The sequence below is a fragment of the Eptesicus fuscus genome, chromosome 19, assembly GCF_027574615.1.
Source record: "Eptesicus fuscus isolate TK198812 chromosome 19, DD_ASM_mEF_20220401, whole genome shotgun sequence".
Classification (NCBI taxonomy): domain Eukaryota; kingdom Metazoa; phylum Chordata; class Mammalia; order Chiroptera; family Vespertilionidae; genus Eptesicus; species Eptesicus fuscus.
Window position 1 is genome coordinate 9,045,759 of NC_072491.1, and position 26,142 is coordinate 9,071,900.

The 26,142-nt window shown below is 42.5% G+C and overlaps 1 protein-coding gene and 1 pseudogene across 8 annotated transcripts in view; one reads left to right on the plus strand and one right to left on the minus strand.

The window, feature by feature from the left end:
- Positions 1–839: 839 nt before the first annotated feature.
- Positions 840–26,142, plus strand: part of ESRP1 (epithelial splicing regulatory protein 1) — a 54,499-nt gene continuing 29,196 nt past the window's right edge. For 7 of the 8 annotated variants that reach the window (XM_054708284.1, XM_054708286.1, XM_054708287.1 and 4 more), the window contains exons 1-10: positions 890–1,103; positions 1,645–1,773; positions 3,183–3,296; positions 6,036–6,150; positions 19,780–19,878; positions 20,016–20,070; positions 21,286–21,396; positions 21,519–21,651; positions 21,742–21,784; positions 24,541–24,842. In XM_054708284.1, the coding sequence (XP_054564259.1) occupies positions 972–1,103; positions 1,645–1,773; positions 3,183–3,296; positions 6,036–6,150; positions 19,780–19,878; positions 20,016–20,070; positions 21,286–21,396; positions 21,519–21,651; positions 21,742–21,784; positions 24,541–24,842 (1,233 nt within the window). In that variant the 5' untranslated portion in view covers positions 890–971. Of the gene's footprint in view, positions 1,104–1,644; positions 1,774–3,182; positions 3,297–6,035; positions 6,151–19,779; positions 19,879–20,015; positions 20,071–21,285; positions 21,397–21,518; positions 21,652–21,741; positions 21,785–24,540; positions 24,843–26,142 lie in introns of all 8 variants that reach the window. The other variant, XM_054708288.1, reaches the window with a different exon arrangement.
- LOC103292363 (protein S100-A10-like) lies at positions 18,541–18,824 on the minus strand (annotated as a pseudogene).

The following is a 26,142-nucleotide window of genomic DNA, read 5'->3' on the forward strand; positions in this document are numbered from 1 at the left end:
TTGCACGGGAAGGTGTGCTGGGCTGGGGAGCGGCTTTTCCGGGGCCTGGCGTGGCCCCGCCACCTCCCGGCTGCCGTTGGCGGTCCCTCCCTCCGCGACGCGCCCTCCCCAGGCACCGCGCCCCGGGCAGCCCCGCGCCCGGGCTTCACCTCTGGCCTCCTTTCGCCTCCCCGCGCCAGTCCTCCTCGCTTGGCCCTTTGGAACCTCCGGCTTCGTTCCCCACGGCCGGCATTTCTCCAAACCCCTGCACCTCTCGGTTACCTCCAAAGGCGTGGACCCCCCCCCCCCGTCCCCCCCCAAACTCCCGCGCCCTTTCCCCCCTCACCCTTTCCCCTTCAGGCCTCAGCTATCCTCTGGGTGGCCACAGCCTCTTCCCGCCCTGCGTGTCTCCCCCCCACCCCAACCTCCCCACCCCCGCCTTCCTCGGCCGCCCCTCTCCATTCATCCAGCCATTGTCTCCCGCCCCCTCCTCCTCCGTCCCCCGGGCGGCCTCCTCCCCCACCGCTGCCACGTCGTGGTTTGAAGGAGCCAATGGGCCGGCGCCGCCAGGTGTCTCTTACCTGCACCACGTGGGGGAGGGGGAAGGGGCGGGCAGGTAGAGCCACATCCCAAAACAGAAAAGCTTTCAGCCATTGCGCGCGCCTCCCGGGGGTGCAGCCCGGCTCCAGGCTTCTTGGCAGAGACGCCCGGGCCACGGAATACAAAAAGGGCAGGTCTGCGGCGCCCTCCTGCCCACCCCGCTTCCTGCCCGGGGTGTGGAGCGCTGGCCAGGTGTCGGCTGGGGCGGCTGGTTACCGCCTTTTGCTCCGGCTGCGGCGAGAGGAGGAGGAGGAGGAGGAGGAGGAGGGGGTGGGGGTGGGCGCACTTTCCTTTTCTTTTCCGAGAGGGTTTCGCACCGGTTCTCCCGTCCTCACCTCCACTCCACCGCACCGCCTCCCGACCCCCCCTTCTCCCCCTCCCCACCCATCGTCATGACGGCGTCTCCGGATTACTTGGTGGTGCTTTTTGGAATCACTGCTGGGGCCACGGGGGCCAAGCTGGGCTCGGATGAGAAAGAGCTGATCCTGCTGTTGTGGAAAGTGGTGGACCTGGCCAACAAGAAGGTATGTGTCCCCCCCCCCCCCCAACCCCCCCAATGTCTGCCCACACGGTGGGAGCGGGGCACGGAGTTAGGGGGGAGCCCCGTTCGGTAAACAAGCGCCCTCGTTTGTTCACCGGTGAGGCGGGACCCGGGGCCTAGGGGAGCCCGGAGGGAAGCCCCATTCGTCGGCCAGCAGCCGCGGAGCTGGTTCTGCCCCCGAACCTGGCGCAGGTGGGGAGGCGGGCGCCGCCGCGCCCAGGTCCTCCGCCGCCGGTCGGGGGGGACGCCCAGCGGAGCCGGGTGGGACCCCCGGGGCCCCGGCGCCCGCTTCCGACCTGAGGATCCCGGTGGGGGTGGGGGCGGGGGCGGGAGCTGGGCCGCGCCGACCTCTCCGCCCCTGGAGTCGCTGGCGACACGTGAGCTTTGATTCCGGCGGCCCAGACCCCCTCCGGAGGCGCGGGCCGCCCCCACAGGGGAGCGGGAAGGGGGGTGGGGGGAGAGGCCCCCCCATTGGAGAAGGGGGAAACCGAGGGGAAACCGACTCCCGCGTCTCTCCCCTCCAGGTGGGACAGTTGCACGAAGTCCTGGTGAGGCCGGACCAGTTGGAGCTGACGGAGGACTGTAAGGAGGAAACGAAGATCGACGCCGAAAACCTGTCCTCGGCGCCGCAGCTGGACCAAGCCCTCCGACAGGTGACAGCCCCGCCCGCCCCCGGCCCGGCCGGCTCCCCCCCCCCCCCCGCGCGCGCCCTCGGCCGGCGGTCCACGCGCGTTCCCGGGACGGAGTGACCGGCCGCCCGGCCGCGTGGGTGGGCATCCAGCCCGGAGGCCCGGGGCGCACCTCTGGGGCGGAGGAGGTCGCTGCTCCTCTCCTCCCAGTCCCTTCGGGGTCTTGGGCCAACATTCGCTCGCTTTCGGGTTGCTTCCCGACTCCTGTCCTGGGCCGGAGAGTCCGCGGGGTTTACCCATCGGGTGGTGCACGGAGTGTGCATCCTAGCGCCCCCATCCCGCGGCCCAGACCCCACACGTCCCCGCCCGCTGCAGGGGTTTGGGTCTGCGGCTCCGCCCGGGGTCAGGGGGGCGCTGCGGTGGAGACCCGAGGGCCCGCCCCCAGCGCTTGGGTTCAGGATGCTGAGCTCCCCGAGGCTCGGTTCCGGTTCCGTGGTTGCTTCTTGAGTGGCCGCGCCCGGGAGGGCTGGCAGGCCCGGACGTGCAGGGCCGCCTCTTGGGTCCCTGTGAGAGCGGCGGAACCAGCCCCCTTCTTGGAATTAATTGGGGGGACCCAACCGCCGGCTGCTTCGGGGTCCTGACCTCAGAGGAGCTGGGAGGCGGGGCTCAACACCTGTGCACAGGTGCGTGCCCGCCGCCCTCCTGGCGAGTTGCCCGTTGGAAAAGGGGGAAGTCATCATCCCTGAGGTGTGTTTCAGGAAATGTGTTACCCGGCTTTCCAGAGGTCTGTGTACCCATCCACCCACATTGCCCAACTGGCATCCTCCTTAAGCCTACATACAGTGGTCGGCAAACTCCTTAGTCAACAGAGCCAAACATCAACAGTACAACGATTGACATTTCTTTTGAGAGCCAAATTTTTTAAAACTTAAACCACATAGGTAGGTACATTGTTGTTAATTTAATGAGGGTCCTCCTAAGCTGGCCTTTGCTAAAAAACTCAAGGGGCCAAAGAGCCGCATGTGGCTCGCGAGCCGCAGTTTGCCGACCACTGGCCCTAGAACATCCAACCATTAAAAAAAAAAAAAAGGAACACCAGGGAATGATGTAATCTGAAGGCAATCTGCTGATGAAACGAGACCTCTGATTTAAAAGTCTGGGATTTTTCGCAGAAACAGGAACGGGGTACGGGCGGACGGTAGGAAGCATTGGCTGAACTCCCCCGTGAGGAGCCGCGGGTGGAGTGGGAAGCTGTCCTAGCCAAAGGGGGACAGACAGTTTGTGGGAACCTAGTCTTCCTCAAGTTGCCCCCCAACGCGGGGTCCCCTTTTCGCAGTAGTAGATAGTTCCATCTTCTCTGGGTATCGCCAAGTGGGGCCGCTTGGCAGAGTTTGCAAATCCTGCATCAGTGGCATCTTGTGTCTTCTTTTCAGTTTAACCAGTCCGTGAGCAATGAGCTCAATATCGGGGTAGGGACCTCTTTCTGCCTCTGTACGGATGGGCAGCTTCATGTCAGGCAAATCCTGCATCCCGAGGCCTCCAAGAAGGTAAGAGTGCTGGCTGGTGACTGGAGGGTGTTTTTTTTTTAATGGTTTACCCAATTTTCTCGATGTTGAAGAGATGCATAGGGGGAGTCATTGTTTCAATTGTTAAAATGTTAAGTATTGTGTCCTGTATATTTTACCACAATACAGAATTCACAACACTTTCCATAGAGACGTTTGAGATTGCAGTAATTTTAGAGATAAAATTTGGTGACTCAATAAAAGTTTTATTTTTGTTAAGTTTTTGAAATGCTCGACATTCTCCCTTTTCCAATGCATATTAGCTACATTTTTGACACTTAAAAGTAAACTACAAGTAAGAGAGAACGGTATTTTAATACTCTGTAATATTCCCATCTACGTGAAAATTGCTTTATCTTAGGAAGGAAGGAGCGAAGGAAAAAAGGTCAATTAAACTTTTTTAAGTTATAGTTTTCATAACTTCATTTAAAAGGTTGTACTTCAAAAGTAAGACTTTACCGTATAACCAATAAAACGTTAATCGTGGTATACTGAGCTTCTCTGGCTTAAAGTAAATGTTCAAAACTGATTGGATCCTGTTTCAAAATAATAGGGTCAGCCCCATCTTTCACCTTTGCTTATCTTTCTGATAATGGAAGAGAGTATGGAGTGCAAAAAGTGCAATCTTATTGTAGATATAATGTGATTTCTCTTCCAGGGAAGAATGAGGGTTTGAGCATAGATAGCCAACCCAGTGTAGTCAATCTTTGCTAATATAGTTCATCTGATCAATTTGATTAGCTTGAGCTCTAACTTGAAAGGATGGAAGTAATATATTTTTAGGGAAACTGTATGAGGCAATTCTTGCAATGAATGGTTTAGAATGACAGTTGATGTTGCAACTGAGTAGTCAATGCAGATCTTTCTTTTTCCTCCAGTAGGGAAAAGGGAAGAAATACATGTATAATGATAATTTTTAAAGTTTGAAGGAGAAACTCAAGTTCCTGTATCTTGAGGATTGAGAAAAGCACTACCTTTGTAGCAACCTTAGTAATTATTGGATTAGAAGGGGGAAGTATTTTTTGTTAATTAAATGCTAGACCAATTGCTATACCCTTGATCCAGAGATAGACATATATGAGGATTCTACCACTCCCCCCTCCCAACTCATCCGAGGAGGGATAAAGCTTAATCCTTTCCCTGTTGGGCTGAAGAAAAACAGCTGGTTTTCTTATTTTCGATAGGCTGTTTTGGATATGGGAAAACCTCCAGAGAAAAACAGACATTTTCCTGAGTCACTTGTATTAGGATTTTGATTAAAGAAAGCAGAAACAATTAATTTAGTATAATAAAACAATTTAGTATCATAATGAACGTTATTCCATTAGTTAAGGAAAAGTAGAGAAAATGGTAAAACATAAAAGTAAATAATCCTGCCACTCAGAATATATTAAACTATTTTTCTCTAATATGAACATATCTGGATATATTCTTTCAGATTTTTGTAAAAAAGCTTCATTTTTACAAGGAGCATTCACACTGCACAAACCTTCTAGCCTACTTTATAATTCAACACAATATGAATATTTTCTGTAAGCATTAAATAAAATACTCAGCTTTTTAAATGGATGCAACTATTTAAACTGATATTTTATTGTTTAATATGGGAGTTATTGTCATTATAAATAACTTTTAAGTGAGCATTTTTGTAAGCAATTGTGAGGATTCATGATTCTTTTGATAACTATTTTGAAAACTGGCCACGATACAGTGATAACCCTATTTCAAATATAGGATGAGCAGGTTACATGTAATAGAATCCAAAAAAGGAAATTTATATCGAGACATTCATTATTGCATAAATGTTATGGGTTACAAACATTAAAAAGTCTTTATTTCCTTGACTTTCTAATGTACAAACGAGGAGAAATTCCTAATAAGTAAACACAATGAGAGGTTTTGAAATTTTAAAGAAAAATCTAAATTCAGTTTTAAAAAATCTTTAAGAGTTATTCAGTGAGGGCCCCCTCCCCTGGGGGTGGGGGTGGGGGAAGAAGAAACAATAGTGTAATATTTGCCCAGACAGTTGCTTTGTATAATAATTCTAAGAGTGGTGCTAGTATCTAGGAATAGCAGGTAACTATATCTCTGTTGCCTTTGAAATTTATGATATCTTTTCTTTTAAGTCTAATTTGACTTCTCAGGTATAGCCAGAATAATGGTCAGGAAAACTAATGTTGGCACTGTAATTTGGCACAAAAATAATTCTTTTCAGGTAATCAGGAATTCACTATCTTAATGTGATTTTGGTACAGAAAATACGCATTATTAGAACCTAGTATTTAAAACTATGTTTTATAATTGAATCCTATGTTTAGTTATACATTGTGAACATACGCATTTCTATCAGAACTGAAGGCTGATTTGCTGCCTGAAAATACAAGCGGACTAACATGATTACAAGTCGCAAAAGAGTGTAGTTTTATCAAACAGAACATATAAAATACAATAGCCCAAATGTATTACAGCTTCAGAAGTGTTTTGAATGGAATGCTTAATGGAATGTAAGCATTACAACCCATTGCCTTAAACTAAGATGAATTTTTCCCATGAGAGTTGTTTATAAGATATAATACTATAACGGAAAATAAAAGCACCCTAACATTCAATTTAAAAAAATGTGGTAAAATAGATTTATACTCAATCCTTAGATTTATAGTTATTAGGGAAACAGTAAACTAAATTCATCTAGTTAACAATGTATACCTTGTCCTTCCTCAGAATGTATTATTGCCTGAATGCTTCTATTCCTTTTTTGATCTTCGAAAAGAATTCAAGAAGTGTTGCCCTGGCTCACCTGATATTGATAAACTGGATGTTGCAGCAATGACAGAGTGTATCCTTTAAGTGGTTACCCAAGTATCATTTGAAAAGATAGCTGCAGGGGGGAAAATGGCAACGCAAAAAAAAACATTAAAACATTTTAACTTTATCAGTGTATGGATGAAAATGGCCTGACCTAACCTTGTCTGTGTGCTGTGAGAAATAGTGCAATTATAGGCATCTTTTAAAGTATTTATAATTTGCTGAATTTTAATAGTGATTTAGTTAGATGAGTCTTTGTGAGTTGAACACATCCAGAGTAGAATTCAGTTTCATGTTGTGGGAGTAGTTTGGGTCTTCTTGGTTGTTGAGGAATTGAAGAATGTGAAGACTTAATTTCTTTGATGCCAATTCCAAGGCCACTTGTTCTTGACTATCTTGAGCAACCCCACTAGGGCAATAAGCCATCTTTTGAGATAAAGTGAGGTTGCTTTTTTTAACCCCAAAATTTTGCATTACCAAGGTAGTGTACCTAATGCATTATGTATTTAAAAGTAAATCTAGTAATCACAAGTCTTGTAATCATGAATGACCCATCATCTTTAATCCGGTGAGTCTTTAAAGTGCTAATTAATAAGCAGTCATGTGCTAACATATCAAATGGAATACTGAGTAATAGAAGGGTTAGGTGACACGCCCAAAGCCACTATGAGAATTGACATAACGCTGGATTCATGTTGCTTTCAGGAATTTGTGGGTTATAGATGTTTCTTCTTAAACTTTCTCATTCTTTTTCAGGAGCTAAAGCCTGGTTTGGTTTGGTTTTTAATGTATTTTTATTAATTTCAGATAGGAAGGGAGAGGGAGAGAGAGAAACATCGATGATGAGAGAAAATTGTTAATCAGCTGCCTCCTGCACACCTCCACCGGGGATCAAGCCTGCAACCTGGGCATGTGCCCTGACCAGGAATTGAACCAGTGTCCTTTTGGTTCATAGGTCAATGCTCAACCACTGAGCCATGCCGGCCGGGCTAAAGCCTGGTTTTTTAAATTTATTTTAACATTTCTGGATTGAAAAAGGTTTGCATATTTTTCCTAAGCACTTGTAAGTTGGTCAAACTCGTTTTTTTTTTTTTGTTTTTTTTTATTTGCCTTCTTCCTGGAAGCAGTTAGCTGCAGTTTTGGTTTAGCTGGTTAGTAGCTAGATGTTGGTTAGCTGGTTTAGTTAGTTCCCAGTAGTGCTGGGAGAAGAGTGGAATAAGCACATTTTGTGGGAATTCTTTGTAAGAATTTCGTTAGAAAGTTGGGACAGCAGAAAAATTCTTACTTTTTGTTCTGTCGGTTTGAATGCTTGCATTAGTTAACTCCGGCTGCCGTAACAAAGACCATAGACCAGGTGACTTAAAGAACACAATTCTGGGGTCTGGGAAGCCTAAGATTAGGATGCCAGTTTCTGGTGAGGGCTCTTCCTACCTCCTCACTGTGTTTCACGTGGGTGGGGGGGAATGAAGGAGGAGATATTTATTTTCCTCTCTAAGGCCACAGATCTAACAAATGAAGACCCCTTCCTTATGGCCTTAACTGCCTCCTGAATACTCTGTCTCCAGGGACAGTCACATTGGGGATTAGAGCGTCGACATAGACATTTTTGGGAGGGACACAGTTCCGTCCATAGCAAATGCTAACCTATCTGATGCACAGGCCCAAAAGAGAGAACCAAAAATTCTAAAAAGTAAACGAACAAATAGTGGAGGAAAACTCTAATAAGTTATCTTTTTTTCCCCCACACTTTTTTTTTATTAAGGTATTATATGTGTACATATCTTACCATTGTCCCCTCTCAACCCCACACCCATACATGCCCTCACCCCCCAGAGTTTTGTGTCCATTGGTTATGCTTATATGCATGCATACAAGTCCTTCGGTGGATCTCTTATCTTCCCCCACCTCTCCCTAACCTTCCCCCTATAATTTGACATTCTGTTTGATGCTTTACTGTCTCTGTATCTATATTTTTGTTCATCAGTTTATAATGTTCTTTATTACCCATAAATGAGTGAGATCATGTCGTATTTTTCTTTCATTGACTGGCTTATTTCACTTAGCATAATGTTCTCCAATTCCATCCAGGTTGCTGCAAATGATGAGAATTCCTTCTTTTTTATGGCAGCATAGGATTCCATTGTGTAGATGTACCACAGTTTTCTGATCTAGTCATCTGCTGATGGGCACCTAGGCTGTTTCCAAATCTTAGCTATGGTAAATTGTGCTGCTATGAACATAGGGGTGCATATATCCTTTCTGATTGGTGTTTCTTAATAAGTTATCTTAATTTAGAAAAAGACAGAGTAGGAAAGGCAGTTAAGAATCCTTTATCCCTGACTATTCAATTCCCTCTTTTAGCAAAGAAACTTTTTCCCTAGTGCCGTGGTCGGCAAACTGCGGCTCTCGAGCCACATGTGGCTCTTTGGCCCCTTGAGTGTGGCTCTTCCACAAAATACCACGGCCTGGGCGAGTCTATTTTGAAGAAATGGCGTTAGAAGAAGTTTAAGTTTAAAAAATGTGGCTCTCAAAAGAAATTTCAATCGTTGTACTGTTGATATTTGGCTCTGTTGACTAATGAGTTTGCCGACCGCTGTCCTAGTGCATATAGGTCAGATACTAGTAAAAATTTACATAGCTACAAAATTTTTTTTGTATTTAAAGTTCATCCATGTTTTCTTCTTGGTTTCTTAAGAGTTTCACATATATAAGATTTGGGTTTATTATTCAGCATTTTCAATATGGTAATCTGGGCTTAACCTGGGCTTTTTACTTGTTCATGTTACTTTTTAAAATAAAACATTGCATTATCTGACCTTTAGGTGAATGGGTAGGATTCTGTGCCAATTATTTTTTGTCATTCCTTTTAATCCTAATTCTATAACTATTTTGTTGGTGGTTCTTTTTCACATGCCATGGAGATGGAAATTAAATATAACATGAGTTGTGAATGAAGAAGCTAGGTCAGGTTCCATTTCAGGCATATCACACGTGAACTTTCAGGAAGGCTCTCATAGCCATTAAATAATGCCTTCATTGAAAAAACTAGGGCCCTGGCTGGTTTAGCTCAGTGGATAGAGCATCAGCCTGGGGACTGAAGGGTTCCGGGTTCGATTCCAGTCAAGGGCACACATGCCTGGGTTGTGGGCTTGATACCTAGTAGGGGGTGTGCAGGAGGCAGCCAATCAGTGATTCTCATCATTGATGTTTCTATCCCTCTTCCTTTCTGAAATCAATACAAATATATTAAAAAAACAAACAAACTAGGGACTTTTATATTTCTTTTAAAATAGCTTAATTAAAGCCTAGTTTCTTTGGGCTTACATTGGGAGAGTCTTAGATTTATAGTTTCATTACCAAATCAAGAAGTGGATTTTAATCTTACATGTGTTTATTAATGTTTACTTGTATGTTTCCCCCCCCATTTAGCAGGTAAGAAATATTATTAAGCTTTCCTAGGAGTGGCTTTTGTTTTACTTTGCTACTGTGATCAGTAATTTTCTGACTCCTATTCAGAGGAATCATTATTTCCCTGAGTAGGCCACCAAACCAATTCCTCAGGTCAAAAGCAATTATACCAAAATTGACTATCAGCTTGTCCTTATCTATGCAAAGGATTTCTGTCGAAGAGCTGTCCTGTTCTTTCAGACCACTAAACATTTTCCTTTGTAATACGGAATTGGCACTAAATTTGGAAACGGTGAAGGTGGTCATTACACATCCTTGGTGGTTTTGCCAAGTAGATGGAGAGTCACTTGCTCCTGAAGGATTGACCTGTTCTACCAGGCAAACCAGCAAGGGAGGGCAGCTCTTGCCAACCCCTGGAAAGGGACAAGCGCATATACAACTTAGCTTTCCTGGGAGAGTCACTTGCCTTCTCTAAGCCTCAGTTTTATCTCAGGTATTCCCAAATGAAAGCTTTGCAAACTATCAGGTGCTGTGTAAACAAAAAGAGTGTAACCACTTTGATAAGAGAATGGGTTTTAGGAATTTCCTGAATGCAGTTCTGGCTCTTTTTTTAGCATTTATTTTCCTCTTTCGTGCTGGTTCTAAAGCCACTTCTGGTGGTAAGTGTTGGGTCTCTCTGAGTTATGGCAGTGTTGTGACCTGCTTTTTGAGTTGTGCAGTCCCAGCGGGAGAGAAGACTTGCTTAGTAGGTGAACTGTGGGTGGCATTTTGTAAGGTTTTTACTTAATCAGGCGAGGTGGTTGAGGGTGTGGTGATAGGTTCTGGGGCCCCTGTGATCTGTTGTTTGTTTCGGGGGAAGAAATTATTATCTTAGGTCCCTTATGGAAATTAATACTATTTGTCTCCTGATAAAAGGACGTTTTGCTTGTGGGACTATTTACATAAATGAGTTATCCAGTTTTCAAAGAGTGTAACTGTATTGTATCCCCCTAATGTTGGGTAGAATTAGTTTCTCCTGGTTTCTTGGCCTGTTTTTTGTTAGCTTTGTTATCCGTGAACTGATTTACTCTGGTTGATCAAGACCTCTCTCCTGTTCTGTTCACTCCACTTTGCCAAGCCTTTACTAAGGACTTATTTTAATAAACTATGGCCTTGTAAGGAGAGCAGGTGAAAGAAGAGAACTGTCTGTTGAGTGCTTACTATATACCCCATCCATAGCCTGACAACCACCCAGTGGAGGGTGGTGTTACCCCTTCTTACAGCTGGGGAAATGGAGGCTTAGAGGTTTTATCTTTCCTTAGTTAGGAGCACCAGCATTTGATCCTGAGTCTGATGTAAAAGTCCTACTCGTTAACTAGGGAGTGATATTCTAAAATGTATAAAGATCATTTGAGGGCGGGGCAGGCATTTTAAGTAGATTATCTCCCTTATAAAATTACATTCTGTGTTTCCTGAGCACATACTAAACTAATCAGCAGGAAAAGGAAGTTGATTTTGTAAAAATTCTATCCAGTGGTAGGGTATTGCATCTGTATGTACTGTTTGACATTGTTAGCAAACTAGAGGCCCGGTGCAAGGAACCGTGCACTGGTGGGCGTGGGGCGTGGGGTGTGGGGCGTGGGGCGTGACCTATGGAGAAAGGCCTTCTGTGGGAGCGCCGCTTATCCTGGTCAGCTGAGCTGCACTCCCACTGTGGGAACGCACTGACCACCGGGGCAGCTCCTGGGTAGAGTGTCCGTCTCCTGGTGGTCAGTGCGCATCATAGCGACTGGTCGACTGGCTGTTCTGGTCGTTTTGCCTTTTGGTCGCTGGACTTTTATTATATTGGATACCATTGTACTAGTGCAGCTTTTCATTATCAGGGTAAAAAGAAAAAAAAATCACTAAACCATTCTTACTTGCCCATCCAAGGATTACTAGAGGAGTGAGTCTGTGTTTATATGTGTTTTACCACTTCTCAATGGGGGTAAAGGATATGTGTGTGTGTGCCCACATGCCACTAACGCAGTGACATTGGCATGTTTTTTTCATATATTAACAGTGTTCATATATAGAAGAGTGCTTTAAGAACATGAGCTCCAGAGTCGAATTCATAGGGGGCGAATTGACTGCACCTCTCTACCTCAGTTTTCTCCATCTTGAAATGGGCATGACTGTTGTAAGGAATGTTGAGACAGTGTATGCAACCACTTAGCCAGTGCGTGGTCTGCTGCATACCCTCCAAGGTTGACTGTGATCCTTCCAACCTCACCAGGTTGTTGGGTGTCTCTGATGAGGAAAAACAGCTGCCAAAAACTTTGAAAAGCACTTCCTTATTGATTTAAGACCATGTCTAAATTACGCTTAAAACTTTTTTAACTTTGTGTGAGACTGGATGTAGACCTTTTAAAGCATCACCTGCATGTTAATACAGCTCTACTTCAGGGTTGATTTCACTTCTCTGTTTGTAGAATATTGTGTGTTGTGAGTGTGGTTCATTCCGCTCTTACGTGCCTATTTGTTCTGACTAATTGAACGGAGCCTTTGCAATCTCACAAGGCTTCATTGCTCTGCTTGAAAAGTGAATCCTCCTTAGTATCTTTAAGCATATATGAAAGGGATTTTTAAATATTACCATGTGCACAGTTAAGCTGGGTTAGTAGTGACCTTGTTAGCTAGAGAGCTAAGAAATGATCTTGGGCGTCACATCGATATGATGTGAGCCAAATCGGCAAATACTCTGGTTTGTGGTCTGTAATAAGTTAGGGACTAGAAATACCGTATATTCTTGGCCAGCACTCAGAGATATGTTGATTTCCTGTGGTTTATGATAATTACAATTTACTTGTAAAGTGTGAGTTGGGAATTCCAGGATAATTTTCTTGTGTTGGCTTTAGAAGGCTTGTTTACTATCATGGAATCTCCCTTCCCTAATTTACCCCATATAAATTGCTTTTTCTACAGTAAAATGTTCGTCTCTTTTGTTGCATTAGCTCCTACTTCCATCTTATTTCTTCTAGGATATAATTGACTTGTCAGTTTCGTTAGACATTCAAGTGATGATGCTTCATTACCATAACACCTCCTGAAGAAATATTTATTAGGGTAGATGTCATTGTTTTTTTCCTCTTGGAAAGAGTAAGCTTCTGACAAATAGGGTTAAAACTGTGGTTTTAGGTTATTTTCCCAGCATTTATTCTAGGTATAAAGACATTTTTCTTGCCTTGGCTCCTAGTTACTTGTATGTTCTTATACATAGGTATTCTTGATTTACTTCTTTTCAATGCTCATTTTAAAATATAGCAGATCATTTATAGAACTTATTTTTAAAATTTCAGCTCATGTAAGGGGAATTTGTCACTTGCTTCTTTCCTTTACAGAATTATAGGAAATTCACTTCTTAGTTGGAGCAGTAGTTCAGCTTTTCTCTTGACATATTTTGTTTGCTATTCTTTTGTTCATTGCCATAGGTATTTTATTGTAATATGCCTGGCAATATAGTCAGTTGTGTTATACTACAAATAAATGGCTTTGAGTTGAAATTTTGAATTGGGGTGCAATTATAACTTATGATATTTAAATGGCCATATATAGTTTAAACATCATTATTCCACAGTGTGTTGTTTTATATGTGTGATTCTCTTAGATATTAACTGAAAATTTGGTTTAAAAAGATATTTAGAAATAAAAATTGGGTCTTCTGTAAACCAATTTGTCCATTCTCAGACTGTTGGAGAAGGTAACTTAGAGTGGATAAGCTAATGAACTTTGTAAAATTGCTCTCTCTGAATTCTGCTTTGAGCTAATAAAAGTGTGGGTTAAATCCTGAAATCTGTTTCACTAAAGGTGGCACTAAAGAAAATAACTCTCTTGTTCAAATGTAGGCAAGGTCTCTGTATAACTGTGGCCCTTTGCTCGATGTTAGCCTGAAATGTTAGATTTGTTCCCACCTGCGTGGCTTTTCCCTTCCTCGTTTCCTCACGGCGTTCCTCATTTGTAAAGCTGGCTGAGCCTGTTGGTGCTGTTGAAGCTGCCTCAAGGGCAGGATGAGTAAGTTGCATGACGAGCCATAAATCAGGAGGCACAGACTCATCTTGCCTTCCCTCAAGATCAGACGTGCAGCAATTCAATATGTAATTATACATCGATAGGGGAAAGGATTGGCAGTGAAACTTCTTCCTCACTTCCTTTCATTTGTTCATGTTAAATTCTGGTAAGGATTGTGAATGGAACAAACCGTCCAAAAGAGAGGGTAGGGTGTGTGTGTGTGTGTGGGTGGGTGTGGGTGTGTGTGGGTGTAAGGGGGTAGTTTGGGTATGCAGGAGGTTAGGTGACTTTTAAAAATTAGGAGCTTAGAACTGTGTGATGACTTGAGGAGAAACATGTTGGCACATGTTATGTGGAACCAAGTTCGACACATGTCTAGAACACGCCCCTCCCCCAATTACATTTTGCACTCAGTGTGATTCTGTATTAGTTTCAGATCTACAGCACAGTGGTTAGAAAATCATGCACTTTACAGAGTGGTCTCCCTGACGTTTCAAATGTCCATCTGGCCTCCTACATAGTTACTACAATATTATTGACTATATTCCCTGTGCTGTAATTTACATCTCTGAGAACATACCCTGAATTAAAAAAGTAGGATTCAGTAAAATAATTCTTTAGCTACAAATCTATGTCTACACAGGATACTTTACATTTTTACGTTTGCTCTCTTCTACTTGGCTCTTACCTATACGTGTAGAAAGCTTCTCACAACGAAGTATTGCTCAAAACAAATTAGGCCAAGCGTCTCGGTGCAGGGAATCCAGTACCCATAGTCACGTCGGAGGTGTGTTGCAATTCCAGCGCCCTTACTTACCAGCTGGGAGACTGGGTGAGTTACAGCACTTCTCTAAATTCTAGTTCCTTCACCTGTTGGGTTTTGCTGGAGGCAGGGCTATTGCAAAAATAGGAGGAAATAGATGGTGTTTGGTCAGCGTTCTTTAAAATCTCTGTTCAGCCGAAACCGGTTTGACTCAGTGGATAGAGCGTCGGCCTGCGGACTCAAGGGTCCCAGGTTCGATTCCGGTCAAGGGCATGTACCTTGGTTGCGGGCACATCCCCAGTAGGGGGTGTGCAAGAGGCAGCTGATCGATGTTTTTAACTCTCTATCCCTCTCTCTTCCTCTCTGTAAAAAATCAATAAAATGTATTTAAAAAAATAAATAAATAAAAAATAAAATCTCTATCCAGGAATGGCCTCTAACATGAAAGAGCTTTTTCTGACAGTTCAATCCATGGTGAAGCGGGGAAGGTGGAGCTGTTGGGAACTGTTCGCTTTCACCAGTGGTTCTCTCCCTGGGGTGGGTTTTGCCCACCAGAGGACACTCAGCAATGTCTGGAGAAATGTTTAATCATAATCAGGGTGGGTAGCAGCCAGCATGCTACAGGAAACGCTGTGGCACACAGGAAACCCCTTCCCAACAGAAAGGAATCTCTGCCCTACACGCCAGTAGTGCCAAGGTTGAGAAACTGGCTTATCCAATAGGGTTGGTTTCCATTTCTTGGGTATCTTTCTCTCTACTCCATTCATTTCTGACAAAGCTGAAAATGTTACCGTACTAGAATTGCAGGGTTCCAAACCATTATTCAGCAGTAACGAAGTTTGTAGGATAAACTATGGCTAGTCACAGCTGATCTTTCTTAGTTCTGTGAGGATCCTTAAAGTAGTCCCTCCTGATCCCCTGTTCCTCCACAGGAAATTTAGGGCAGTCATCTCTCCAAAGTATCTTTATCTTTTGATTCTGGTTTTCTACCTGTTACCATATTCTTTGAAAGTGGCACAGAATTAATAAATATATATATAGACTAGAGGCCTAGTACATGAAATTCGTGCACAGGTATAGTCCCTAGGCCTGGCCTGTGATCAGGGCCACCTCCTCACCCCCCCTGCTGCCTGCAGCCTGCAGCCTGCAGCTGGCTCCGCACCCCTCCGCCACCCACCCACCCCCAGTTCCCATTAGCCATGGGGTGATCAGAGCCTGCCAGCTGGGAGGAGGGGCCAAGAGGTGGTCAGTGCGCTTCATAGTGACTGGTGCTTCTGGTCGTTCTGCCATTAGGGTCAATTTGCATATTACCTACCCTTTTATTATATAGGATAGTACAGCCTTTCCACAGGTGACCATTTTAGTGACCCCAGTAGGTGGTCATTGCTCTGTTGCTCGGGTATCTCCTGGGATTGATTTTTCTAATCCTAGTGTTTCATCACTAGATGATGTAAAGGGAGTGATTGCGCAGGTGTGTGTTGCAGAAATTATTTACCGTTTTAACCTGATGATTATCTTATGAGTATGCAAATAGGCATCTGGTGAATTCAGATTTTTTAGTCTTAAATGTGACCCTCAAAGTGTGATGAAATAATGGGTTATAATGGGAAAGTTGGTCATCTGATGGCTCTAGGAAGAAAGAGAAAGGATATCACTTATTAAATGCCTGCTTTGTGCCCTGGGCTTGCTTTATCTCATTTCATCTTTACCAAAAAAAAAAAAAAACAAAAACCCAAAAAACAACCACAGGGAACTAAAGATGATTACAGTTTATGCTTTACAGATAAGCTGAAACTTAGTGGGGTTAAGGAGTTTGCCAAGACCACATGGCTGCATTTGTACACGTGGCATATGTAACTGCAGAGACACGCAGCTGGTGAGGAACAACAGAAAAATGAATTTGCCTAGCAGGGTGGGACAGTGATGAAAGGTATCTACTGGAGGAAGGAAGGAAGGAGGAGACTTGGGAGGGGGGTTGAAATGGAAAAGGGGGTTTTGATTTGAGAAAGGAAAAGGGTATACTCATTGAATTAACTCCAGATGATTGGCTCTAAGGATTGGTGGAATGGAGCTCTCTGAATTTTTTTTTTTTTTTTTGGAAATTTTTTTTATTGATTTCAGAGAAGAAGGAAGAAGGAGAGAGAGATAGAAATATCAATGATGAGAATCATTGATCAGCTGCCTCCTGCTGGGGATTGAACCCACAACTCAGGCATGTGCCCTTGACCAGAATCGAATCTAGGACCCTTCAGTCCGTAGGCTGACGCTCGAGCCAAACTGGCAAGGGCTCTAAATTGTTTTAACCTTGTATATGTCCTCTTCATTTGAAGTAAAATGTACCTAAGAACTTTTTCTTAATAGCTGCCTTCATATTTTATCCTTATAAAATACCAGTCAGAAAATTATAAAATAAGGCAAATATGCTAATAGCCACCACCCTAAATATAGGCTGTCTTCATTTTATTTCTTTTAGTTTTTTTAATTGTGATAAAATTGGTATATAAGCCTATATTTCAGCTGTACAATATTATAATTCAATATTTGTATACACTACAAAATATTTACCACTGAAGTCTAGTTATCACCCATCACAATACAATCTATCCCCTTCACTCCTTTTGCCCTCCTCCTAACCCTTTCCCTTCCAGTCTGTTTCCCTGAAATCTATGGTGTTTTGTTTGCTTATTTGTTTTTTTAAGATTCCACAAATGAGTCGAGACCGGTTTGGCTTAGTGGATAGAGCGTCGGTCTTCGGACTGAAGGGTCCCAGGTTCAATTCCGGTCAGGGGCATGTACATTGGTTGCGGGCACATCCCCGGTGGGGGGTGTGCAGGAGGCAGCTGGTTGATGTTTCTCTCTCATCGATGTTTCTGGCTCTCTATCCCTCTCCCTTCCTCTCGGTAAAAAAAATCAATAAAATATATTAAAAAAAAAAAAAAGATTCCACAAATGAGTGAAATCGTATGGTACTTGTCTTTCTTTGTCTGATTTCACTTAACATGGTACCCTATGCCCCTCCATGTTGTTACAGATGGCACAATTTCCATCTTTTTATATATATTGATTTCCGAGAGAGGAAGAGAGAAGGGGAGAGAGATAGAAACATCAAAGATGAGAGAGAGTCATTGATTGGCTGCCTCTTGCACTCCCCCTACTGGGAATCGAGGCCACAACTTGGGCATGTTCCCTGACCAGGAATTGAACCGAACCGTGATCTTCTGGTTCATGGGTCAATGCTCACTCACTGAGCCACACCAGCTGGGCAAGATTTCTTTCTTTATTATGGCTGAATGATACTATGTACCACATCTTCTTTATCCTTTCATCTAGGTTGCTTCCATATCTTGGCTATTGTAAATAATACTTGAAAATGGGTGCATATATCTTTTTAAATTACTGTTAGTATTCTTGGGATAATTACCCAGAATTATTGGAATAGGTAGGTTATGTGATGGCTCTATTCTTAATTTTTTAAGAAATTGCCATCTAGTTTTCCGTATAGTGGCTGCAAGGGTTTACATTCCCACCAACAGTGTATGAGGGTTCCCTTATTTCCACATCCTTTCCAATACTTCTTGTCTTTTCTATAATAGCTGTTTTGACAGATGTGAGGTGACCATTATGGTTTTGATTTTTTTTTACTTCAATTTTTCCAGTAATTAGTGATGTTGAACATTTTTTACATACCTGTTGGTCACTGTTTTCATTTTAAACTTGAGAAAAGATAGAGTCCCATTGTATTATGGTGTGTTTTTTGTTTTGTTTTAAAGAAATTGTGCTTTGAGGGCAAGAGGAACTAAGCAATATAAAAAGAAAAAGCTTATCTGGCTTTAATTGGCTTTTATTTCTCTTGACAAATGGGGGTGGGATTTTATTTGTACATGTCCTACTGGTCCTAAGCAATTTATTAAATCCTTAAACAGGGTAAGCTGTGGGGCAGCTTAAAAGACCTATTGGGAAAAATCTTTTTTTTTAAATATGTTTTTGTTGATTTTTTTAAAGACAGAGAGCAAGGGAGAGAGAAAAACATTGATGTGAGAGAACATTGATTGGCTGCCTCCTGCATGCCCCTTACTAGGATCGAGCCCACAATCTGGGCATGTGTTCTGACGGGGAGTCAAACCTAAGACCTTTCAGTGCATGGGAAGATGCTCAACCAACTGAACCATACCGGCCAGGAGTATGAGGAGAAATCTTAATCAGGGAGTAATTGCTCAGTGTTGCCTAATTCTTTCCCTTCTGCTTCATGTACAAAGTAGGCATTGCATGCGAGGGTAAGCCCAGCAGTTCGCGAAAAAGAAAGCTTTGTAAGCCCACTCTTACCATCTCAGCACTGGTTCAGGTCCATCGTTTGGCTATAGCCTTTTTGATTTTCTAAAAAAAACCCCAAGGAATTCCTTTTCCATGAGTACTCTCAGGTTCTCCTTTGTTGAGTAGCCTTTAACCTCAGCAAATTTGTGAAACGTGAACATCATGACTTCCGTGGTGTGTTCCATTTGAGATGGCATTTTGGTGAAGTCTTGGCTGGAGGTGTGCAGGACTGCTAAGCTGATTGGAACACGGGGCCAGTCAGTATTACTGTATGACTTGCACTACATTATAAAATCGATGCAAATCTATGAGTAATACAAGTGTGACTATAGCATTGAGACTTAAAAAACACTTCAATGACTTAGCTTCTAAAGGTAACTGTCTTAACAAATGTACATGCTTATTTTAGAGAGATTTCAAATTCATAAAACGTGATTGAACTCTTCATTTGGGTTCCACCTTCAAACCCAATTTGAGCCACGTATTTCTTAAAAGTCACGTTTCCTGTCTTACGCAAACAATCTCCTTTCTGGATCAAGAGCTGTGTTGGCTCTGAGTGCTTGAGTTGTTTCTTACACATTTACTCTCAAAGGACAAGCATTTGCTGCCATGCAAGATGGCCACACTCTGGGACTCTAAATATCTCTCAGAAGAGAAGTTTTGAGTAGAGGTAGCATGCCAGAAATAGTGTCATCCGTAATTTGAGGTGTCTTTTTCCAACATTTGGCTTAAAAAAAGTCATTTATGATCTTAACAGATGTAACCATATCTTTAAGTCAGCATAGACATTGCCTTGTGTGTGCTGTAACGATATATGGGATGAAGAGTTCTATTAATTTTGCTGAATACTTCATGGTTTGAAACTAAACAAAAGTCTCAGTATTGATGCATTTACTACTACTCAATAAACAAATTTTGTTGCTGGTATACCTCAGGACAGGGTTTATTTGGCCATTTTTACATAGGAGAGCATGGGAGACTTCAGGAAGTGTGGGTGAAGTCCAAACTGATGGAATGCAGGTATTCTGAGATTTTAAAGAATTGTCCACCTAGGTACATTTTATTATGCTTCTTAGCTCTGTGTGTGTCATTTGAAGTTAGAAGCAACCTCATTTTACCTCCCCAAAATGTTTCCTTGACTTAATCTGACAGGTTTAAATTTTGAGAAGAATAGTTCAGTGTCCCGGTATGGAGCCTCTCAAGTTGAAGATATGGGGAATATAATTATAGCAATGATTTCAGAGCCTTATAGTAAGTATCGCCGTTGTAACAACGTACACCTAGAATTTGATCCCGCCCACTTTTCCCTCACCTATACATTTGAATTTCCTTCCACAACCTTATCTCTCTAATTGCTAAAATGATGATGTGTGTGTTCTCATTTTTAGATCACAGGTTTTCAGACCCAGAGAGAGTCAATTACAAATTTGAAAGTGGCACGTGGTAAGTGTTTGAGCCTTTTGGTTTGTTTTATTCATTTTGTGACATTTAACTCCCTTTATACTTTGGCTGTCCATTTTTCAATAGCAGGTCATTCAGAGAAGAAGGTTTCTCTTTAAGAGTGCTTGGATGTCGGGATTAACATTTAATGAAATATTTGTATCTTTAGTCCCTAGGACCCTGTGTACAGCAGCATATGTTTGTGTCTGTGATTATTGTAGCCTCTCTGAACTATCCATTCTCTCCCTGGAAAACTTCCAAAGCAGAAAATCATAGGCTTTAAAAGAGTTCACAAGGTCTTTCCTGAGATAATTTAAAGTATGTCCTATCAGCTTCTACTTTAAAGCAAAGGAAATAACCGGGGAGGAGTATGAGATGGTGGTATCTCTGTTGTGATCACAGGCAGACCTATTTAAGTCTGTAAATCTCTGTAGTGAATTGTGTGAGATTGCCTGGTGCCTGACATGAACAGAAACTTCTGACATCTTTGCCCACAGAGAGACTTTGAGGCCTACTTAGTTGAAGAGAAAGTGACTCACTAGGAAAATGTCCTAGGAGTACTGAAAATATGAATGTGGGAGGAATAGAACATCAAAAGGTGTCAAAATATATCATAGGTGATTTGCAAATGACTCATTAAGGGGTGTGGGCACTCCCAGGCATTTCTATAAACACGCTCTGTGATGGCTCCCCGGTTTGACAGAGGAGATATCTTAATGGCAGACTTGTGACCATGCACACACATTCCTGATGTGGGTTAACTGCCAGCTTTATGGTACATCTTAAATTTTGCTATCCAAGTGGGTTTAAAACCCGCTGGTGTACTGGCCAGTTCTGAGAATGAATTTAAGCCTGTCCTTCTTGGCTCTGGAATTGACAAGCCCTCAGGATATTGGGAGAACTCTGCTCTCTAAGAATCGATCCTGGGTCCTTTTGAGTGTATGGCAGGCACGCAGCAACTCAGCTGATGGACGGTTTGCAGGGGGAGCTAGCTGTGTTGGATCTGCGTAGCCAGTTAATCTTTCTATAGTGAACCACCTAGACATAACTTTGAATTGTGTCCAGATAATCTTTGATTTTACACAGCAAATGAGGCAATATTAAAAGTCTGCCCAAACTCCAAAAAAAATAATACTTCATGTGTAACTAGGCAAATTGTCCTATGGGTCAGACTCCCTAGCGTTAATCATGCAACCTGAAGTCTTGCTTGATCCACAGCAGCAAGATGGAACTTGTTGACGACAACACGGTAGTCAGAGCCCGCGGTTTGCCATGGCAGTCTTCGGATCAAGATATTGCAAGATTTTTCAAAGGCCTCAATATTGCCAAGTTGGTTTTCTCTCATCTCTGTTTTACTTAACAATCCCCAAGGGATCACGGGCTGCGTATCATCTTCCCCTGACTGTATTTTTTTTTTTCCCCTACTGCTCCCTGTTCTGTTCTTTGTAAAGGGGAGGTGCAGCACTTTGTCTGAATGCCCAGGGTCGGAGGAATGGAGAGGCTCTGGTTAGATTTGTGAGTGAGGAGCACAGAGACCTCGCACTGCAGAGGCACAAACACCACATGGGGACCCGGTACATAGAGGTACGTCCTCACAACCTGAGACCCTGACACCCTGAGGACAAACGTGAGAAGGCTCAGAAACCATATCTTAATTCCCCTTTCTTTTCCTAGGTTTACAAAGCAACAGGTGAAGATTTTCTTAAAATTGCTGGTGGTGAGTGCCTTCTTTATTTTATTTTTTTTTTTTTAATTACTTTATTGATTAAGGTATCACATATTTGTCATCAACCCCACCCCCATTCCCTTCCCAAACCCCCCTGAGTGCCTTCTTTAAAATGTGGCTATAAAAAGAGTCTAAAACTTTTACCTATATGCCAAGGTTAGATACATAGTGTCTTGAATAGTTTTTAGTTCCCAATGAAACATAGAAATCAACTTTTTTTTTTTTTTAATAGGAGAAAGAAAATGTCCAATAGTATCAGTAAGTGTAATGCATAACACTTGCCCTGAGGCTTGAGTCAACCAACTAGAGTTAAATAGCCATTAAAAATCGGTGCACAAAGTGAACGGGTCATAGAAAGTTCATGTACAATGGGAAAGAGTAGTTCTTAAAAGAAATTAGGTAGCCTGAAAACTACTTTTTTAAAAATATATATATTTTATTGATTTTTTTTTATAGAGAGAGGAAGGGAGAGGGATAGAGAGTTAGAAACATCGATCAGCTGCCTCCTGCACACCCCACACTGGGGATGCGCCCGCAACCAAGGTACATGCCCTTGACCGGAATCGCACCTGGGACCCTTCAGTCCACAGGCTGACGCTCCATCCACGGAGCCAAACCGGTTTCGGCTGAAAACTACTTTTAAACAGCCAAGTAGAGCCCTAACCGGTTTGGCTCAGTGGATAGAGCTTCAGCCTTCAGACTGAAGGGTCCCAGGTTCGATTCCGGTCAAGGACATGTACCTTGGTTGCGGGCACATCCCCAGTGGGGAGTGTGCAGGAGGCAGCTGGTCGATGTTTCTCTCTCATCGATGTTTCTGGCTATCTGTCCCTCTCCCTTCCTTTCTGTAAAAAATCAATAAAATATATAAACAGCCAAGTAGAATACCTGGAATTGTTGCATGTCTGCTTCTAGTTTTTCCCTAAATTTCCTTAATTCATCAATGGCCATGACTGTGGTAACTTTCTGGCATCTGGTATTTTAGGATATGTGGTGTAAGTCTTTATCAAATTCTTGGGTGACTTACAACTTTAAAACCTAAAAATAACAGATGCATAAAAAAATGTTAACTATGACTTGTCCAACAGATTTTTTTTCTATACGTGTAACTACTCTGTAAGTTTCTATTGCTCTGTTCAGATTGCTTTATAACTCCCTTGCTCCTTTTAGTATAATGAATATCTTCCTGTGGTACTTGGTTTTCTTAAATGTTAATTACTACTCAGTATTATATGTACCATACATTTTTTTTTAAAGAAATTTCAATCATTTTTATTTATTTATTTATTTATTTATTTATTTATTTATTTATTTATTTTTAAATAGATTTTATTGACTTTTTACAGAGAGGAAGGGAGAGGGATAGAGAGCTAGAAACATCGATGATAGAGAAACATCGACCAGCTGCCTCCTGCACACCCCCTACCGGGGCTGTGCCCGCAACCCATGTACATGCCCTTGACCGGAATCGAACCTGGGACCTTTCAGTCCGCAGACCGACGCTCTATCCACTGAGCCAAACCGGTTTCGGCTGTACCATACATTTTTATTAAACATCCCTGTTGGCATCTAGAGCTTATGTCCAACTCTTTTTTAAGTATGTTCCAGTGAATATTTTTGTATCTATGTATGTGCCACCCATTAGGATGAATGTCTAAAAGTAGGATAGCTGAATCAAAGGATGTGGGTGGATCTTTTAAGAGACCTTTGACACCTATTGCCAAAATAGACGAGGGTGACTTTCACTTAAATACAGAGGAGATTTGCATCCCCGCATTATGCAGCCCTGGTAAAAATGTTTGCAATTGTAGAACTTGTAGTAGCAGCATCCTGTTTACACCATTTGCTGGTATAATTCTGTCCTCGAACTTATTTCTTGAGATAAACCACGGCTTCCAAATTTAGAGCTTCAAGTTTAATAGAGTTTCCAGAGTTTCCAAAGTAATGTTTGATATTGGTTGGGGATAGAGTGTATTTTGAATTGCTGTGATTCTGAGGTCCTATGATAAGCTGCAGATGGCAAAGTTATTAATGTTCAAGTTAATACCTAGTATGTGAGCAGTATAAGTAAGGGAAAATATTGCTAGTGTACGAGCTTGAATGATGTGCATTTGAGTATTTGCTGCATGGCTGTACCGTACAAAATGCTTTATGTTAGGCAGAATGTTAATAAACGTTGAAACTAACTGCCAAGTATATTTATTATACTATTCTCTGTACTTGAGTATGTTTTAATCTTTCTTAATAAGAAGTAATCAGAAAATAATAACAAAAATCACTAAAGTACTTTATATATAATAACTCATAATTTATGAGATAGGTAATTTTATCCTCATTTTACAGATGAGGACACTAAGTGACTGGTTAAATTTCTCTTAAGTCCTATGTACCCTAGTAAAATGGTATAAGCCAAGATTGGACCCAGGCATTCTAGCTCCAGGACCTGTGCCCTTGACCGTCATGATGATTAATTGCCTCTCCATGAGAAGAATATGGTGGCTGGTCCATAATTGACTTGTCTGGTTATCCTCCTAATTGAGAAGTGTTTTATGAAAATGGTAGGGGGGAAAGTTTTAAGACTGTGTGAAGAGAATTCTTTTTTTCCTGGGTTGTTATTTAAAAAGCTCAGTTGGGAGTGTGGGTCTTAATTACAAATTCAAGACATTGCCAAGAATGTTAGCATTTCAGATTTGGTGAAGTTGATGTCTTAATCATTTCTCCCCCTGCTTCCTAATATTTGTGTTTCCTAGGGACGTCCAACGAGGTAGCCCAATTTCTCTCCAAGGAAAATCAAGTCATTGTCCGCATGCGGGGGCTGCCATTCACAGCCACGGCTGATGAGGTGGTGGCCTTCTTTGGGCAGCATTGCCCCATCACTGGGGGGAAGGAAGGCATCCTCTTTGTTACCTACCCAGATGGCAGGCCAACAGGGGATGCCTTCGTCCTCTTTGCTTGCGAGGAGTATGCACAGAACGCACTGAGGAAGCATAAGGACTTGTTGGGTAAAAGATACATTGAACTCTTCAGGAGCACAGCAGCTGAAGTTCAGCAGGTTGGTTTGTAAGAGCATGTTGGTGGTTTTGCATTATTTCTATTTATTTCTGAAACCAACCCCACACTGTTCATTGTTAAAATAAAAGCTTACTCTGTAACGAAATGATAACCACTGTTAGCTTGTGTACACACACACACACACACATACACAAATACCAGGTGTTTTTATATAACTGGAACACTGCTATAGATATTCTTTTGTATTCTGTTTCAAAAGTATCTTTCTTGCCCGGTTGGTGTGGCTCAGTGGTTGAGCATCGACCCATGCACCAAGAGATCATCGGTTCAATTCCTGGTCAGGGCACATGCCCGGGTTGCAGGGTCAGTCCCTGGTGGGGGCTGTGCAGGAGGCAGCTGATCTTTTGCTGTGTTTATGCTTTGATTTTTGTTTGTTTGTTTGTTGGTCACCTCTTACTCAGAGAGCAACTGTGACAGGGGTGAGTGAGGAAATTAGGGCAAATTTTCAGGAGTGTCTTGATTGTTACGTTTTCAGTATATAGGATGATTAAGTTCGCAATGGTAAATTGTTCAGAAAACCCAGGGATGCCACACATGGCATTTGCACAGTATTATCCAATAGTGGGCATGTTCTAAACTAAGACAAAAATAGGCAAGAGCTTTGAAATTTGCGTGGGACCAGTTTTTTTCTCCAAAATGAACTTGACATGATTCGTTCTCAAGACAGCTAAATTTCATGTATTTATAAGTCAAGATCCCGTCTTCCCAGTGTCAAAGGTTCATGTGGAAGTTAAATGGTTATTTTTATGGCCACTAAGTTATTTTTTTCAGTTTTACATTGCCATTCTATCTTTTTGCTTTATATATTATTTGCTTTGTAAGTGTGGCATTGTATTTTAATATAATCCAGAGTCACTGTTTTACCTGTGGTTCCATTACTGGGTTATTCTTTTTATTTTTTATTTTATTTTTATTTATTTATTTTCATTTTTTATTAAGGAATTATATGTGTACATATCTTACCATTGCCCCCCCCCAGAAAAGATTATTTTTTAAATTTCTTTATTGATTAAGGTGTCACATATTTGTCCTCATCCCCCCAATCCCATCCCACACCCCTCCCCACGGATGCCCCAACCCCCTGTTGAACTTAACCGTTGGATAGGCTCATATGCATGCACACAAGTCCTTTGGTTGATCTCTCCCCCCTCCCCCCTGGGTTATTCTTTTTATACTTCTTGGATTTGGAGCAATGTGAAGCAATATTAAGGGGAATATTGTCCTTAATAAAATGAAACTAATAGATTGCTACAGTAGTCCATGATTAGCCATTCAATATT